Source organism: Vombatus ursinus, unplaced genomic scaffold, assembly GCF_900497805.2.
Source record: "Vombatus ursinus unplaced genomic scaffold, bare-nosed wombat genome assembly UNPS02014826.1, whole genome shotgun sequence".
Classification (NCBI taxonomy): Eukaryota; Metazoa; Chordata; class Mammalia; order Diprotodontia; family Vombatidae; genus Vombatus; species Vombatus ursinus.
In genome coordinates this window covers 12,139,815-12,159,156 of record NW_020954604.1, presented here as the reverse complement: position 1 = coordinate 12,159,156, position 19,342 = coordinate 12,139,815, and the positions used below count along the sequence as shown (strand labels likewise).

Genomic DNA, 19,342 nt, shown 5'->3' with positions numbered 1-19,342 from the left:
AGGAAGGAAGGAAGGAAGGAAGGAAGGAAGGAAGGAAGGAAGGAAGGGAGGGAGGAAAGAAGGAAGGAAGGAAGGAAACTTGAAGCCTTCTTGGGAGTTGCTATACCATGGCTATGTGCGGAACTGCCAAACCATCCCCCCTGCTCCCCAATCCGGGCACAGATTTGCAGACCAACAGGATCTTACTCCTCTTTCTAGCCAGCTGTAAAGAATATCTTCTAATAAATTTACTTTGGACATGTAAATCTTGTGTGTGGGTTTCCTTTTCCCCTCCTACTGAGAATGCTTGGGTTACCACATAATCATTCATTTGGAGAGGCATTTGCTGCCAAAGGAAAGGATTGAACTGAGTAGGAGAAACTGGTCATGTCTCATTTTAAAATTCCTCCAACTCAAGGAGCCCTCTTTCCAACTGCTTCAGTGAGAGGCTGGAATGAGACTCAAATAAGATAATATAAGTAAATCCCTTTGCAAACTTTAAAGTGTTGTCTCCCCTGGATTACTTCTCACATTGGATATACCATCTGCTCCCTGAGGCCTCACTATGCCTGCACCTAAGTTTCCTCATCTGTAAAATGGGAAAGTCAAGCTATGTGATCTTTAAAGTTTTTTCTAGCATGTGATTCTATGAAGGGGCCTTAGAAATACAGCTAAGTCCTAATTAGGAGAAATAATTAATCCCCTAAAGTAACTGCATTAATTCGAATTTCACACAACATTTCCATTGGACTGGAACCAATTACCACATCTTACATAATTATTGTTTCAAACTGTGTAAACACAAATACATGCGACCACTTCAGGGGATTTATCATTCACACTAATTGAGACCTTGCTGTATAGTGTAACCCCCTCATTTTACAGATGAGGAACTGATCCCAATTTTCCTTTACCCTTGACAACTCGAGATTAAAGGATAATATAATGATGACAGCAAGAAACTTCTGTATAGGCCTGGCTACTGCACACAAGAAGCCTCTCTAGTGCTGAGGGCAAGAAAGGACAGGTTAGTCCCCCAGAACTCCCCAGGAAACAGTGAGGGCATTTGGGAGGTAGAATAGAATCCAAAAAGAAAGAGTACTTTGCAAGGTTTTTTTTTAAATAATATTTTATTTTTTCCCCAGTTACTGGTAAAAACAATTTTTAACACTTTTTAAAAATTTTGAGTTTCTCCCTCCTTCCCCTCCCCCCTCCCTGAGATGGTAAGCAATCTGATATAGGTTATACATGTTTTGCAAAAATTTTTGTTTGAGGAGCATAATTTAAATTATGACAAAGGGCTTAAGTTCTGTGCGTTGTTAGGTAGAAGGCATTGGGGTCTTCTGTCATCTATGACATTATTTTTTGTGATTCTACTAGAGGAGAAAGAGCACTGGCAGATGGAGTCCTTTAGATAAGTATTCTCAACTCACAGGGAAAAAAATCACAGAATTTGAAAGCTGGAAGGGAATCCCTGCTGTAGCATTTCGTATAAGTGATCATCCAGTCTCTACTTGAAGACTGTCAAGGAAGGGGATTCTATCATTTCTCAAAGCAGCTCATTCCACTTTTGGCCAATTCTAATGGTTAGGAACTTTTCTCTGACAGTAAGCCTAAAGTCTGCTCTTTTATAACCTCCATTCATCTCTCCTGGTTCTGCCTTTTGGGTCCAAACAGAACACATCTCCTCCCTTCTTCTTCTTCTTCTTCTTCTTGTTCAGTCGTGTCTGACTCGAAGTGACCCAATGGATGTTGTCCATGGTGTTTTCTTGGAGAAGATACTGATGTAGTTTGCTATTTCCATCTCCACTGTTCCCATTATACAGATGAAGAACTGAGGCAAATAGGGGTTAAGTGACTTGCTCAGGGTCACACAGCTAGTATCTGAGGCCAAATTTGAACTCAGATCCTCCTGGTTCCAAGTCCAGTGCTCTATCCACTGTACCACCTAGCTGTCCCAACAGACATTCGAACATTTAAAGACAGCTATCAGTTTTTTTTTCTCTAGCCGAAACATGCCCTATTCCTTCAACTGATCCCAACTAAAATCCAACCTCCTGCAGGAAGCCTTCCCCAACTCCCCTAAATTCCAGTGCCATCTGTTAGTTATTTCCTATTTATCCTGTTTATAGCTTGCTTTGTATATAGTATTTGCATGCTTAGATTGTAAGTTCCTTGAAGGCAGGGACTATCTTTTGTCTTTTTTTGTATCTCCAAGGTTTAACACAGTGCCTGGCACACAGTAGGTGCTTAGTAAATGTTTATTGAGTTGAATCGAATATGACCTAGACTTGAATATGACCTAGACTAGAGGCCCTTCACTCCCCTGGCTGGTCAACTTTTGCACAAACAGTAGTGTCCTAAACCTAATACGTCTGAAATGAGACCTAATCAGGTCAGTGTAGAGTGGGATTATCACTAATAACAATAATAATAATAATGATAGCTAGCAGTTATATAGTATTTTAAGAATTTGCAAAGCACTTTGCCAATATATCATTTTATCCTCATAACAACCATGGGGGGCAGGTTCTATTATTGTCCTCATTGTATAGTTGGGAAAACTGAGGCTGAGAGGAGGTTAAGTGACTTGCCCTGGGTCACATAGCCAGTAAGTGATTCAGGTTCTATTTGAACTCAGGTCTTCCTAACTGTGCTGTTTTCACTCCCTCAGACTGCCCTATTGTTAGGGCTCTTCCCCAGCTTCCATTAGCTAGACTAGAAGTGACATTCCTGAGGGTCCTTGAGACCTTTCCAGGGGGTCATAAGGTCAAAACTATTTTCATCATAATACTAAGATGTTATTTATCTAATAAAATACTCCTATTTTCCAATTAGATAGTTGTGTGAGGACAGTTTTTCTTCACATACTTCAACTAAAACATATTCCAATAGATTAAATGGAGTAGATAAGAGAATCCAGCTGTCTTCTATTACATTAGATGGTAAAGAGATTTGCAAAAATATATAAAACAACAGTACTCATTTTTTTTTGCTTTGGCAAATAATTATTTTTCACAAAAATGATACCTATGTTAACACATGAACAAATATTTTCAAAATGTTTTAATTTCTAATGCTATAAATACTGACAGCTATAATTTTTAAGAGTGTAAAGGGCTTTCTGAGATCAGAGAATTTAAGAACCACTGACTTAGATGATCTTGCCCTTTTCCAAGATGAGGCTCCTGAACCTGAGAAAGAAGCCTTTCCAGGAGGATACCTTTTGTATTTTGTACCAAGGCATTTTCCAGATGTTTGTCTGGTTGCAGCCATCAGCCATGATATTCCATGACACGCTACTAGTAACATACGAGAGTCACACAGAGCTGTTCGATGTAGTTCCAGTTATTGGGTATGCCCCAAATTTCTCTCCAGCTAGGTGGAACAGTGGCTAGAGCGCTGGGCATGGAGTCAGGAAGACTCATCTTCGAGTTCAAATCTGGCCTCAGACACTTAATTGCTGTGTGATCCTGAGTAAGTCACTTAACCCTGTCTGCCTCTGGAAATTTCTGTTTTCCCAATTTGTAAAATGAGCTGGAGAAGGAAATAGCAAACCATTCCAGTATCTTTGCCAAGAAAACCCCAAATGGGGTCATGAAAAGTTGAACACAATTGAAAAATGACTGAATGACAAAAAATTTCTCTCCAATAGTCCAACAATATTGCCATGCTTGCCCCACCATCAGGCACATAATGCCAGGGAGCTAATACAAATAATAAGAGAACCACCATACCCTCCCCAATCCCCACCTCCATGTAAATGTACATTTGGAGGTTACTGATTAGACCTCGAAGGTTTTGTGTTCTTAGTTATCTCTGAAAATCCATCAAAATGTTGAGGAGTTATCATTTCTTTAAGTGTGGCATCTCTGAAAATACTATGGTCATTTCTTTTAAATTGCAAAAACCTGCCTCTAGGTTAAAATAAGTCCTAGAACCCCTACCTTTTAAGGAATGCACCTTTTTAAAGGATAAGTCTATAAACTATCTTTACTTGTTACATATGATGTTTATATATAACTTTCCTTTCCAACCTCAACCTTAAAAAAAAAAGCAAGCCTTAGCCATTTAAAAGAATTTTGGCTTGCCTTAACAAAAACAGAAAAATATCCAGGAACATCTTTAGCAAAATGTAATTATAAAACTCACTAGAAAACACTGTTCTGTTTTGGCTGAAATGAGACATAAAGTTCTTTATTTTTCTTTCTTTAAAAAAAAACACACACACACAAACACAACACATCACAAAAGGAAATACTATGAATATGTCATACAAAGCGCTTTGGCAATGTACCAAGTATACTGCATGCTGGGAAAATACAGCCGAACACACCAAAGATCATGAAATCAAACTCAAAAATGGCACAAACCCGAATAAATTACATCCAGCAAAGAGAAGGCATGCAAGCGAGCCGTTGAGAACAGAACATCAGGAAGTAATAACAGGAACCGAACGTAACCACAGCTTTAAAATGTTGTTTTCCTTTTTAATACATTAAACTTTTTTTTTTCAAAAATACTCTTCTTTACAATAGAACTCCTAGAAAATATTTACACCCTTCTGCTAATAAAATATAACAGCAGTTAAATATATCTGAAAATAAGATGGGCTTTTTTTTCCATAAAATATATCTGTTAACTTTTTCTGTACAAGCTTTCTCAAAGAGGACTAGATTCACTAGTGAAAACATCTGAGAGTAAACATCAATCTTGTTGAAGACATTAACCATTAAAAGTGAAAAGTGTTGCTTATTGTTTTGTTTTGTTTTGTTTTTTTGGAGGGGGAAGAAGCCAAAACAAGATATTGATGCAGGCAGAATATTTTTTTTTCTTAAGGAAAAGTAAAAGTAGAAAGTAAGTGCATTCTTTTAATATGAATTTGATTCTTTTATGTATAAGTGATCAGGAAATACGAATTCAGGAACTGGAACCATCTGTCTGTGAAGGGAAAATTCTTTGGTTATTTAACATCAATAGTATTATGTGGAACTAAGTAGAAAGTTAAACAAAATTGTGCCTTCTGAGTTTTGTCTCTTTAATGTTAAAAACTGGGACACGTGGGTCATCGTCTCAATAGAAGGAATGCACCAACTGTTTATAAACTCTGTATGTTTTTTATGTTTGACAAACAGACTTTCAGATCCCAGAGATTGCTGTGACCTTGGACCCAGAAACAGGGCTACCCTAGAACCATCCTACTAAATCTGGGGCTCTATTTACTCAGGGGCATGACTGGCCTGGGAGTCCAACCATCACACCCATGACATGGAAGGTCCTGGGTTGAATAGTTTTGTAATACATAGGGGAGGCTGCCAGAAACCCCTCAAAACATGCAAAAAAAAGTTCATTTAAAAGATGCATGAAATTTGAGGCTTCAAAACCCATCTGAAATGACAATGAGTGACATACAACTATATATATATATATATATTTTAAGCAGAGGGAGAGGGAAACTAGGAAATTCCATTTTTTTAAGCACAAATTGATTGAAACGAGGCTCATTTGTTCATTTGCTTATAATTATTCTTGTCATTCTGCTCTGAGGCTTTTGTGCATAAGCCAGGAGTGAGGCTGAGCTGCCTGTGTGATGGAAGACATTAGCTGGCCTTTTCCCGGAGGGATGTTCGCTGGAGGATGTTGAAAGGCCACTATGAAAACTGACCAGGTTCTTCTCTCCTGAAACCCCCTCACTCCTTCTCTAATCCTATCCAATTCCAAGCCACTGATGGGGTATGTCACTCACTGGATCAGCGCAAGAAACCAGGGTCCTCAGAGACAGAGAATGAGAGATTATGGGTGGGAAGAAGGCCAGAAGCCTCGAAAAAGGTTTAAAAAGTCACATGGCATTCACTTTACAGTGGTTGTCTGTGAGAACACCGTTCTCCACCAGATTAGATCCCAATCCTGGAACCTCTCTAGTTTCCCCAAGTATAGCGGAAGACAGTCTGTCTTGTCTGAAGTGGAAAAGTATCTGAGCTAATATAAACTACTTGTAAAAGAATTGAAGATTTATTACTTTCAAGTATGCACAGTAACACTGCTGTCAGGGTCAAGGGAAGGAAGAGCCCAGCTGTGTCTTGAGAGAACCCCAAAAATTACTTTAGTAAATCATTCACACTAAGCATATTCTGGGTTTGAATGCTAGAACACCGTGGCCAAAGGGGTGTGGTGGAATCACCATGGGCCTTCTTCACTCAGTATTTCCCTGTTTATGACCACTTGTTGGCTTGACAAACCCTTCCCCATCCCATAGTTAGTGCAGAGGTAAACTTCAATCCAGCATCTGTGAGTCCAAGCTAAGTTCTAATGAGTTTTCACAGTACTTCTAAACGGCACAAGGTCTTGTTTTGGGCTCCCCTGTTGAGTATGAACAATGGTATTAAAAGGAATATGACCTCCTATCAGCTACCTCGTTCTACAAAGTAAAGCCTGTTTCCTAAGACAACTCCTTACCTTAGGAACTCCACTACTCTCTCTCCCTCCCTACAAATGGAAGAACTCCCAACCCGCTATATCAGTATACCTCATACTTCTAGTAGGCATGTAGCCTGGGATCCCCCTCACCCCTTCTAACACCACAGTAGCTGTCACCAGTGAGGTCAGGGTCACCAAATGTGACCCTCCTAACAAGCAGCATTTTAATCCCAAGTGGGCTCCACCCACAGAAGCATTAGCTCTGTTCTCCCACCTGGGGGAATGGTAAACTACTGCCTTATTAAGAACCCTGATGGAGAGAAGCCTGAGAACACATAGCACTTTGATTCCTGTAAAAAGAACCACCATTTACAAGAAAGGCAGTGTGAAGATGGACCTTCATTCACATTGGCTCAACTTATCCAAGGATGTGTATGAAGGAACAAGGACAGAAAAGGGCCTATTTCGCCCAATTTACTACCACTGCATCCAGTTGTAAAGATGTAGTGGAACAATGGAACGTGGACTCTTGCATTGCCTGGCAAAGCATGGCCCGAGTCCCCAACCTAAATCTGTAGTGCCCTCGAGGGACATGAGAAGCTTTGGGTAAAATGTGAACTTGATGCCTGAGACTTGAAATCTTTCCCATGAAACATCTGGGGGAAAATGGAGATGGAAACATCAGGCCCACCTTCACTAGCTGTCAGGAGTAAACTCATGAGAACATAACCCAGATGAAACATTTCTTAAAGATATTTGTGCCAATTATTTATTTTCCTCCCACCCCCCAAAAAAATTTTTTTTAAAAAAGGGAAAAAAATAAAGATTTTTCTTTTTCTTTCTTTTTTTTTGGATCTGAATAAAAGGAACTCTTTTTTTAAAACAGATAGTTTAAAATGGTTGCAAACAATGCAGACAGTCATGGGTTCCTGACCAGTAAGGGCGAGCGCCAAGGGCCTGAACTGTCTCTCAGGGAGACATGATTCTTTACAGTTCTGTGTCACCATGCAGCAGACTGGTGTCATCGTCCAAGAGCAGGTCTGTGTCCACCACTTCAGTCTCTTCGATGACACCTCCCAACTCCTGGACGACATCATCACCGAGAATGTCAACATCTTCCACATGCTTTATTAAGCTCAGATGGTCCAGGGGAATCAGCCCAGGTCCCACCGGCCCAGTAGTCCTCTCAATAGCGGCTGCCATTTCGGCAGCGACTGCAGCTTTCTGGGCTTTTTGCCTCTGTTGTTCCTCCTGTTGTCTGTGTGTCTTCATGTGGGCATTACGGCTTTTGATCTTGAAAAACACCCTGTGATACAAGAGAGACACAGAGAGGCTGATGAGGTTCACAAAGAGATTAGGTTTTTCCTTACCTCCCTTTTCTCAGCAGAGAGGAAGGAGGACTCTTTAAAAAAAAATTATACTTTATATTTTAATATTCATTTTTTAAAATTTTGAGTTCCAAATTCTCTCCCTCCCTCCAGTCCCTCCCCCAACCATTAAGAAGGCAAGCAATATGATATCAATTATACACGAAGTCAAGCAAAATATATTTCCATTAACATAACTATGTTACCAAAAAAAAAAAAAAAAAAGGCTAGAGAAAAAAAGTGCCCAGAGTTCATTAATTCTCTCTCTGGAGGTGGGTAGCATTTTTTTTTTAAAATGGGTCCTTTGGAACTGTCTTGGATTACAGCATTGACTAGAATAGCTAAGCCTTTCACGGTTGATCACTGTCACTGCACACAATGTTCTCCTGGTTCTGCTGGCTTCACTTATCATCAATGCATAGACGTCTTCCCAGATTTTTCTGAAACCACTTTTCCCTTCTCTTCCACTATTTCTCATAACACAACAGTATTCCATCACAACAGTACACCACAGCTTGTCCTGTCAGTCTCTAAGCAGGAGGAATGGTGAACAGAATACTGCATCCATTACAGGGTCACACATCTAGAGGTGGGATGGGACCTCAGATGCCCAGGGAGGTTAACTGGCCTTGCACGGTGTAGTAGAAAACACATTGGCTGGGTAATCAGAGGACCTGCATACTAACATCCTACCTTTGTGGCCTTGGTCAAAGCGCCTCATTGGACTTTGGTTTCCTCACACATAAAATGAGGAAGCTGCAGTACATGCTGGAGACTCTGAGGTCTCTTCTAGCTTTCTATACACAATCCCAAGGATCTGAGATGGAATTTGAACCTGTGGCTTACTGACTCCAGATCCTGTGTTCTTTCCACCATACCACGCTGCTGGTGCTACCTGTGTGGTCAGTGTATTAATTATTTTTGTTTACTTGTTTTTCTCTTTGTTATAAGAGAGTAGCCAATATGAGTAGAGTGGGGAGTTCATTCAGAAATGACAGGGTTGTCTAAAGAAGAGGCATCAATAAAACTCTTCTTTTTTAATCTTTTTTTGTTTTTAAAGACTAGATTTTCCCAATACTCAGTACTTGAAGTGCTGCCTTAGAATCTTGGAATCCTAAAGTATTAGAGCTGAAGGGAGGTGTGTGTATCAGAAATCTAATTCTATCCTCTTCATCAAGCAGGAAACTCAAGCCCAGAAAGCTGTGCATCTAGGGGCAAAGGAGTAGTCAATGGAAGAGCTGAGTCTAGAACCCAGGGTTCTTTCTACTCTACCACAGCTGCTTTACAGGATGGGGAGGATCTCCAAGTTCTCCTTTGTGGTGGTGGGGGAGGGTGTTTAAAAGGCCCTTTATTTCTGAGCTCTGAAGTGTCTCCTCCCTCCCCCACTTTCTATTCTCTTCTTTTACCTTCCTCTTTGCTTTCTTTTTCTGTAGACAAAGCAGCGGACATGCAGGGAATAATGGGACTAAAATGTGTTGGGAATCAGGGAGGTGTGGTCTGGGTTGGGGGCTGGTTCTGTGTTCAGGGCACATGGTGGTAACAACCTAACATCAGAGACCACAATAACGAAAGGCGTACAACCACCTGAAGGTCAAAAATAAGTTTTTTTGGATAATGTCACTAAAAGTGTCCTTTGTCCCCCTCTGGAAGGATAAGAAGAGCTAAAAGGAGAAAAAGAAGAAAGAATACTCTAGTCAAGGCCACTACATATGTGCCCTTTAAAAAAGAAAAGGATTATTAATACAACGAGACCTATCTGAAGTGCTAATGTGCTATCAACAGCACCAGAACTGTGTAGACACTGACTCTGAGTACTTATCTAAAAAATAAAAACAAAGGCAAAACATGAAACGAGGGCAGACAGAATGCACTTCTTTGTTTATTATCTGTTCATCTGTTTGACTCTGCTCTGCTAAATGCTAAGAGATCCAGATTTTATTCCTTATTTTTGTACGTTTATTTGATTATTTGTCTTTATTGATGGCAGTAGGGTGAACAGAGCGCTGGGCTTGATGGTTTTACATCCCACCTTTGATACTCACTAGCAACATAACCATCATATTCTCTGGGTCTTTGTTTCCTCATCTGTAAGATGGAGAAAATGAAACCCAAAGACCCTCCCTCACAGAATGATTTGGAAGGCTCAAATGAGAAAACAAAGGTAAAAGCACTTTGCAAACTTTAACATATCATTCTGAGGCAGGCCTGTGATTTTAACAAGGTGGGGAAATCTCTCAGTATGGAAACTCCCTCCACTGACAAAGATCAACAACTCACACTATAACTTATCATCTTGGAGAGTTGCCCAAAGCACTGAAACTTGCCTCTTGGGACAGAGCTAGTATATGCCAAAGGCAGGACTTGAACCCAGGTCTTCCTGACTCCAAAGCTGGCTCTATCCTTTACATCATACTGCCTTCTCCATTATTATTGTTATTATTATTTTAGTTATGATAAATACTTCAAATAGAAAATATGACATGCCTCCAGCCATTAAGACATTTGACCTTTTTAGAGAAAAACGGGCCCAAACCTGGGAGTCCTTCTCAGTGCACTTGGGTCACTCAAATAAAGACTTCTCTTTGACGGTCTTTACTGTATTGTAGAAAGCTACCACCCTTAGACACAGCTCACAGTCAATTCCTGTCCTTTATTTTTCAGGCCTCCATCATGGGAGAACCACAACAATAGTGAAAAGGTTGCTTTGTTACAGAGATGACAAATTAAATCCAGTCTCTTAAAGTAATAGACATTATAAAGTAAAGGCCATAGTTAATAATGAAAGTTTTAAGGTTTGCAAAGCACTTTACAAATATTATCACATTTGATCCTCATGACAAACTTGGGTAGTAGGTGCTATTATTAACCTTATTTAGTAGAAGAGGAAACTGAGGCAGGCAGAGGTTAAATGACTTGCCCAGGATCACAGAGCTAGTAAGTGTCTGAGACTGGATTTGAACTCTGGTCTTACTAAGCTTCGAGTCCAATGCTATTCACTGCACTATCTAGTGGCACACTGGATACAGCACTGGGCTTGAAATCAGGAAGACTCATCTTCCTGAGTTCAAATCCAGCCTCAGATACTTACTAGCTGTGTGACCCTGGGCTAGTCACTTCACCCTGTTTCCTCAGTTTCTCATTTGTAAAATGAGTTAGAGAAGGAAATGGAAAACCACCCCAGTATCTTTGCCAAGGAAATTCCAAAATGGGGTCACAAAAAAATGGGGACATGATTGAAACAATGCAACAACAATCTAGCTGTCTTTAGTTAAATTAGGTCATATGCTATGAGTAACATACGAAGACTTGTATGAACTGGCCCAGACTGAAGAAAGCAAAACCAGAGGAACAATATGCACAAGAACATAAATGAAAATCGTGTTACTAGGAAGCTGAACTCATTATTTGTAATCAACAATCTTTGTCTCAGAATATAGTTCATAATTCCTTTAGGGAATTATGGGTAAAAAATGTTTCATATGTTCTTCGAGATGGTCATCCTATCAGTTGGTTTTCACTTACTTGGTATTTGTTACAAGGGAGGTGTGTTTGTGTTGGGGGATTATATAAGGAAATAAGTGATATAAAAGAAAATAATAAACCATAACTTTTTAAAATAAAAAGATAAAGAACAGGTTAACTTCATTTCATTTATTGGATAGGGCTACTAGTTGGTGGCTCTACAAAATGTGGTACATTTAGTTACATTTGATTTTAGCAAACTAATTGACAATGCCTCTTGTAATTCTTGTGTAAAAGGTGGAGAAATGCAGTTGGACTCCAGTAAAGATAGGCAGAATTAGCCAATCAGCCGGATCCAAAATGCCATCATTAATGGCAAGAGTCCAACTTAGGCGGTATCCAGCAGAGTGCCCCAGTGATCTGAGCTTGATCCTACCCTGTTTGCCATTTCTATCAATGATTAAGTTAAACACACAGATAGCAGGGTGATCAGATCTGTAGATGATGCAAACCCAGGAACTACAGCTAACGTACTAGATGACGAAATCAGAATTCAAGCTCTTGACAGGCCAATTTTAAAAAGATGAAATTTAATGGGTCGAATGTAAAGTTGTATATTGTTTCCAAAATAATAAACTTGACATGGGGGTCACAGGTTAGACAGAAAAAAAATCTGGGGGGTTTTAGTAAGCTATAAGTTTAATAAGTCAAATGAGTGAGATGTCATCTAAGATGCCTTAGGCTGCCTAAGTGAGGTGTATACTGTCTAAGACTAGGGAGTTTAACTGTACACTTTGCCCTGCTTTGACCACATCTGTCTTCCATTCTAGGTGCCATATTTTAGGAAGGACATTGATAAGTTGGAGATCATTTATGGTAGGGCAGCAAGGATGGTGAAGGCCTGAGACCACATACAAAGATCAGCTGAAAGAACTGGGGATGTTTAGCCAGAAGACCAGAAGAATGTGGGAAAGGGGGCATATAATAAATGCTTCCACACATCTGAAGTGTCGTGGAAGAAGAAGTAGACTTAATCTGCTTGGTCCTACTGGACATAATGAGGAAAACTGGGTGGAAATTACAGAGGCAGATTTAGGCTTGAAGTAATTCCTAACAATTCTAGGTATCCAGAAGTGGAGGGGGGCAGGGGTCTCCCCTAGGAAGCAGTGGTACCATCCTGAGCACCGTAGAGTGAGAAAATTAATAATTTCTACTACTTTTAATCTCCTTGCCTCTTGCCCTCCCTACTATTCATTCCCCCTGCCCCTATTTCATCATCAATATTTTCCCTGAATGGTTCTCACAGCTGACAAGACTAGGTGGCCTATGCTAACTCTCGCGAAGTTGATGATGACCTGAGTGAACACAGATGGGCTGGAGCATGAATGGGAAAGAGAAAGCCCAAATCCCATTCAGCCCAAGGCCCATCCTGGGATTTTCCCACTCATGCCAAATCTGGAGTCAGGCTGGGCGGCTTCTGACTGAAGAGGTCCGTTCCTGGAATCCTGAGACTCCCTCTACCCCACCCTCCACACCTCCCACCCCCGACACCCCCCACCCCCGCCAGCCAGGTACATGTAACACCAAACTGCTCCCTGGATCAAATTTAAAGTCCATTTGACCCAAGAGCATGTTAGGTCCATTGTTCATTTTGGTACCAACCTCCAGACATCAAGGATATAACCCAAACGTACCTTTCTCATGATGAAACTAACTCTTTGAATTCATCTAAAGTCCTCTGTAGTTCGTTGCCGTTCTTAAATGACACTCTCTCTTGGGAGTAACAAATCCCATGGGTCTACTCACAAAGAAATACCCTATGACTTTTCATGTAGCCCAAAACTACCTCCTTCGCAACTCTCAAGGTGGGGCCTAGTGCTAAGGTGCTTGGTAAACATGAGCTGTGTGTTCCCCTCACCACTCTATGATCCCCCATCTGGCATTCAAGGCCCTCAACAATCTGTGGCCTTCTCACCTTTACAGTCTTATCACTGACTATCCTGATCCAACCAAAGCCACACCCTGAACTTCAAAGATCCTGGACTCCTTACTGGCCCCTCAACATGGCCTGCCCTTTCCTGCCTCCATGCTCCGTTCTCATTGTTCTCGATGCCTGGAATAGTCTGTCCCCATTTCTTCCAAGCCTACCTCACCACTGCCCGCTACAATCCTTCAAGGCCAAACTCAAACCCCTCCCTAGGCCCCTCCATGAAGTCTTCCTAGATTCCTTAGTCAGCAGTAATGAGCTTTCCTTCTTCTGAACTAACAAAAATCCTTTCACCTCCTACATTCGGGATGCCTTATTTTCTATTATACACATCTGTCTACCAGTTGTATTTCACCACCGTTAGATGAAAAACTCCTTGAGAGCAAGAACTACAGTTGATTAGTCCTTACCTTTCTCTTGGTAAGTCTAGCACAATGCTCTGTGCATAATTAATGTTAGCTGACAATGAATAAAACTGAACGGTATCAGGGGCAGCTAGGTGGTGCAGTGGATAGAGCTCTGGCCTTGGAGTCAGGAGGACCTGAGTTCAAATCCGGTCTCAGACACACAACACGTGACACTTACTAGCTGTGTGACCCTGGGCAAGTCACTTAACCCCGATTGCCTAGCAAAAAGCAAACAAAAAACAAACAAACAAAAAAACTGAATGGTATCTAATTATAAAGACCAAGTGAGACCCTGAAGAAGGAGATAAGGAACCTCCCTCTCTTCAGTGCAGAGATAGACAAAGGAATAAGCATTTCTATAGCACCTTTCATGTGCCAGGCACTGTGCTAAGCCCTTTACAAATACTACCTCATTTGACCCTCACAACAATCCAGCACGGTAAGTGCTACTATTATCCCCATTTTATAGTTGGCAAACAGAGGTTAAGTGACTTGCCCAGGGTCACACAACTAGTATGCATCTGAGGCTGGAAAAATTCAGGACTTCCTTATTCAGGCCTTACTATGCAACCACATGGGAGTGTGGAATACTGACTGTACTATCAGAGATGGCCAAGACAGTTTGTTTTGCAAAACTGCTGTTTTCCTTTCTTTTAAAAAATATTTGTCATATAGCATGAGCCTACTGAGTATGAAGAGGGAAAGAGGGATAGATCTAGAAATGTATGTAAAAGAACAACAAATGAATGTAAAGGAACAACAAATAGCATCAATAAAAATTTTAGAAACAAAATTTTAAAAGATTATTCGCTGACTTTAAATGTGAGCCTGACTCAGCCTTCCTCTTTCCTGGCTGAAAAGCACATGCCTTCTTAACCTAGGGTCTTACTGAACAATGAAAACTGAATTCAGTGCAATGAGAGGATTCATCCTCGCCTTACTTACTTCCCACACTCCTTGCAGGGGAAGACAGTGGTTGGGTCGGTCTCACCACTTGCTGTGCTGTGAGCTGGTGAGCTTTTCACGGAACAGTAGCCGCTCTGGGCACCTTGTTTCTGCTTTGCAGGGGGAACCGAGCACCGGGCTTTGGCCACCTGGTTTGTGCCACCGTGGATGCGGGCATGGCCGTTCAATGCCTGCCGAGAGCTGAACACCTGGGTAAGAAAGGGAGCATACGTGACATCTACAGTCTTGAAAATATTATTAATAATGGTAAGTAATAGCTAACATTGGAGGAAAATGCTGGGTTTCCTAGGAACACTCTTAGATCTGGAAGTACACTCTGCTCAAGGCTTTGGAAAGAGTTGGAATCTATTCATTTCCAGCACGGGAGTGAGTAGACTTTGCTCTCTTCTCTCTGGTCATCTTCTCTCAATCAGGACCACAAACAGCACCCTGGAGATTCTAACCCTTTCCTCTCCAAAACTTCTGCCCTGGAACCCTGCTGACCACACTAGTGACTGTACTCCCTGGCCCACTATTTCATACAGAGCCCCAAACATGTAGAGACTTTCCATCTTCTCATAAGGCAGAAAGGTTTTAACCCATTTATCTTTTAAATTTCCACCATAAAGGCTTGTTGTACTAATTAGGTACAACTAAAAGGCCTAAACAACAAATTCTATTACAGTAATACATTGACAACCGTTATACCATTTGTTGGACAGTAAGGTTGTACTGATGCACCTTTTCTGGCCAACAATTTCAGGCAGGCTACCAGCCATGCTTCACTTTATTCCCTATTCCCTGTCAATTTTCTCCCCCTGCCACCATTCCTGTTTTCAGCTCTTAGAACCATGATCAAATCAGCCCTGTTACTGCTGCTGGAAGGTATATGTCAATGGACTTCCCTATAGCTACACTAACCACTCCTGTAACTTCCATACCAAAGTACTCCCTTTGACCCACCACTTTCCTATGAATATTGTCTCCTCCTATTAGAACGTAAGCTCTTTTAGCCTTATAACTTCCTGACAGAGAGGTGATATAAATAGGATACAAAATGAGACATACGCATTTTTGTATATAAACAATGCAGGAATTTGTTTTGTTTTACTATGCATATTTGTTACAAGAATGTCTTTCTTTCTTTTTTTAAGTTACATTAGATTGTAAGCTCCTTAAGGGCAAGGACTGTCTTTTGACCCCTTTTAGTATCCCCAGTTCTTAACATAGTGCTGGGTACATAGTATGTGCTTAATAAATGTTTATTGATTGAAAAAAAAAAGAACATAAGCTCTTATGGGCAAAGACTGTCTTGTTTTTTTATTTGTATCCCCAGGCTTTGTACATGGTGAACACTTAATAAATGCTTTTTTATTCATTTGGAGGGCTTCAAAGATTGTAAAGTACATTACACACATGATCTCATTGGATCACCCTGTGTTAGATTTAAAAGTAGGTCTCATAGCCAGTGAGAGGTTAGCCTCAGTCTCCATCACTGAATGTGAGGGAATAAAGGCTGATAAGATGATACCTTGCCCACATGAAGCTTTTAATCACTGAAAAAATGTCACTTCGGTAGGTATTTCTGACAACAGAAAAGAAAACAAAGAAGAAACACACCCACTCAAAATTTTACCATAAAAACATTACAAAAAACACCCGGTTTCTAAAAAAAGAAAAAAAAGTCACAGAGATCGAAATTTAAATGCCATGCCATATATGACAGATTTGACATTTGAAGGTACAGATAAGGAAATAATAAAAAGTCAGTGGTAACTCCCAGTCCACATTAGATAAATGATCAATGGATATGAGCAAATGATATTTTCAAAACACAAACTGTTAATGAACATTTGAAAAAAATGCTTAACTTCATTAGTAATTTAAGAGATGCAAATTAAAACACCTCTACAGTGCTACCACACATCTCTCAAATTGGCAAAGTATTATTAGAAGCAACAAAACTTAATGCTGAAGGGGTTGGAGGGGAACAGGAAAACTCACTCATTGCTTATTTATAACTGAAAACTATTTCTATCAATACCGAACACTATTTCTAGAGAGCAATCTAGGTATACACAAGCATCATAAAAATAATCATACCCTTTGACTAATTCTGTTGTTGAGACTATATCCTCAACTTATTATGTGTATGTAAATATACAGGAGCTCACTCTCCTTAGATTCTCATATGTAAGATATATGAAATCACACAATCAAATGCATATAAAAATGTGTATACACACACACACACACACACACATTTAGAAACAACCTTACTGTTCAACAAATGGTATAATGGTTGTCAATGTATTACTGTAATGGAATTTGTTGTTTAGTCATTTCAGTTGTGTCCAACTCTTCATGACCCCACTAGGGGTTTGCTTGACAAAGATACTGGAGTGGTTTGCCATTTTCTTCTCCAGTGCATTTAAGAACAGTAAATATGAGAAATAAACAAATCTGGAAAAACCTTTATGAAATAACATAAAGCAAACAAAGCAGAGTCAGAAGAATGGCACACACACACTAATTGCATCCATATAAAAGGAAAAAATAATGACCTAAGAATCCTGATGAAGGTTTCGAAGTGGCTGAAAAATACTTTATGCATTGAAATTCATTTAAATGCAAATGATTACTATAAAAACATGGTTGGTTGTATCAATGCCCAGGGTTAAGTTTTTAATAAAACAATTAATTTTTTTTAATAGAAAAAGACACAGAGGGTTCATCATCCCAGAATCAAACCACAGAGCCCCAAAATATCTCCATGAGAATTCCAGGTCACTAAATGATAAAGACAGATACAACATCTTGACATTTTAGTCTTTGCTTTCAAGTCTCTCGTATTTTTAATTTTTTTTAACCTAATTCTCTTAGAGAGGAGGTATGGTGTACTTGAACTGAAATCCAGAAGTTATCCGGTCATGTCCAACTCTGCCATGGGGTTTTCCTGGCAAAGATACTGGAGTGGCTTGCCATTTCCTTCTCCAGTGCATCCCCATTTTATAGATGATGAACTGAGGCAAATAGGGGTTAAGTGACTTGCTCAAGGTCACAGAGTTTGTAAGAGTCTGAGACTGGATTTGAAGTCAGATCCTCCTAACTCCAGACTTAATGCTCTATCCACTACACTACCTAGCTGCCCAGTCTAGAACATCTAGGCTCAAATCTCACCTCAGATGTTTACTATCTTCTATGTGGCCTTAAAGAAGTCACTTAAGTTCTCTGGGCCTCAATTTCTTCACCTGCAAAATAAGGGGGTTGGACTAGACAACCTCTAAAGATTCCTTTGAGCACTCAATCTATGATCCTATGTCATCTCATTGCATATGAATTGAGTGAGGTTCTGGATTAGTATTTCAATAAGAAATACTCCTGGTTTCATCCAAGGGATGTGCAGTTCGTTCTAGCAAGGAGCCTTCTTTTACACCTTAGGAAACCGCACCATCCTGTGAAAGATATAAGCCTGAAGAAAGCTAGATGAGATGCCCGGTTCTTCACACCAGTACAGAGAAAGAGCAACGTCCAATTCCTGGAGACGTGGGATGGCCCTCCTAGGCACAACCTCTACTGGCGGGTTCCAGCTTCAGGAAATCTGACTAAGGAAAATGCTCTTAATTCAGACTAATGGTCAGGTCCAAGGTGGGGAAGGAGGGGAAGAGGGAGGGAACGATTCACTCTTCAATCACTACCATTTACAAAATAAGATCAGTCTTAATAGTTTTAAATAGTAAATACTTACAGCACCGAAGTTAGGCATTCAAAGTAACTCAAACTAAGCTAACAGTGTTCAGTTAGAGATCCTTTGGGACCCTGCTTTAAGGAACAGTTGTGAATGTCATATTCATTTTACGTGAAATAAATGATGCTGGAGAGGAAATCTGTTCTGTTACATGGTACACACACACACACACACACACACACACACACACACACACACACACCCCCCACACACACATCCCTCTTCTGATCTTGTTTATGGCACTCTTTGGCTTAGAAAATCCTTTTTTTGGGGGGGTGGGCAGGGCAGAGTAGACAGGGTCAAAGAACACTGCCACCAAGTCTGTCTCAATTTTAGCAAATTTCAAATTAACAGGATTCAAAACTTTGAGGAATATAGGAATATTCCTACATAGACACATGCATATATACACATACACACAAGTATGCATATACATTGTATGGATGTACATACATGTGTAATAAAACATACACATGTGTACATATACATCCACTGCATATAATAAAATCATATACTGTTTTATTATATGCACATATAGTGTGTATACATATAGTACACATATATGTATCACATGTAAGAATGTAACTAGAGTGATGTATAGAGCATCTCATCTCTCTATCTCTCTATCCGAATATCCCTATTCCTATATATATGAGTATAGGAAAAAAACAGGACAACCCAGACTTGCAACCCACATAAATGAGGGGGTGAGTATTCCCATTATACTTTACAAAAAGGGTTCTTTTCCAGTATTCTTTAATATGTGTGACTTCCTTATGCAATTAAATGTATATAGCTAGGTGGCGCAGTGAATGCAGCACCAAGCCTGGAGTCAGGAAGACCTGAGTTCAAATCCAGCCTCAAACACTTACTAGCTGTGTGACCCTGAGAAAGTCACTTAACCTTGTTTGCCTCAGCTTTCTCATCTGTAAAATGAGTTGAAGAAGGAAATGGCAAACCACTCTAGTATCTTTACTAAGAAAACCCGAGTGGGGTCATGACGAGTTGGACACAACTAAAACAACTGAAC

At 40.2% G+C, this 19,342-nt stretch overlaps 1 protein-coding gene across 9 annotated transcripts in view; it reads right to left on the bottom strand.

Annotated features, from left to right (window-relative positions):
* Positions 1 to 4,160: 4,160 nt before the first annotated feature.
* TRERF1 (transcriptional regulating factor 1) overlaps positions 4,161 to 19,342 on the bottom strand; it is a 288,027-nt gene continuing 272,845 nt past the window's right edge. For 5 of the 9 annotated variants that reach the window (XM_027838387.1, XM_027838389.1, XM_027838391.1 and 2 more), the window contains 2 exons: positions 14,565 to 14,773; positions 7,384 to 7,702 (listed from right to left, as the gene is read on the bottom strand). In XM_027838387.1, the coding sequence (XP_027694188.1) occupies positions 7,384 to 7,702; positions 14,565 to 14,773 (528 nt within the window). Of the gene's footprint in view, positions 7,703 to 14,564; positions 14,774 to 19,342 lie in introns of all 9 variants that reach the window. The other 4 variants (XM_027838388.1, XM_027838392.1, XM_027838394.1 and 1 more) reach the window with 2 other exon arrangements.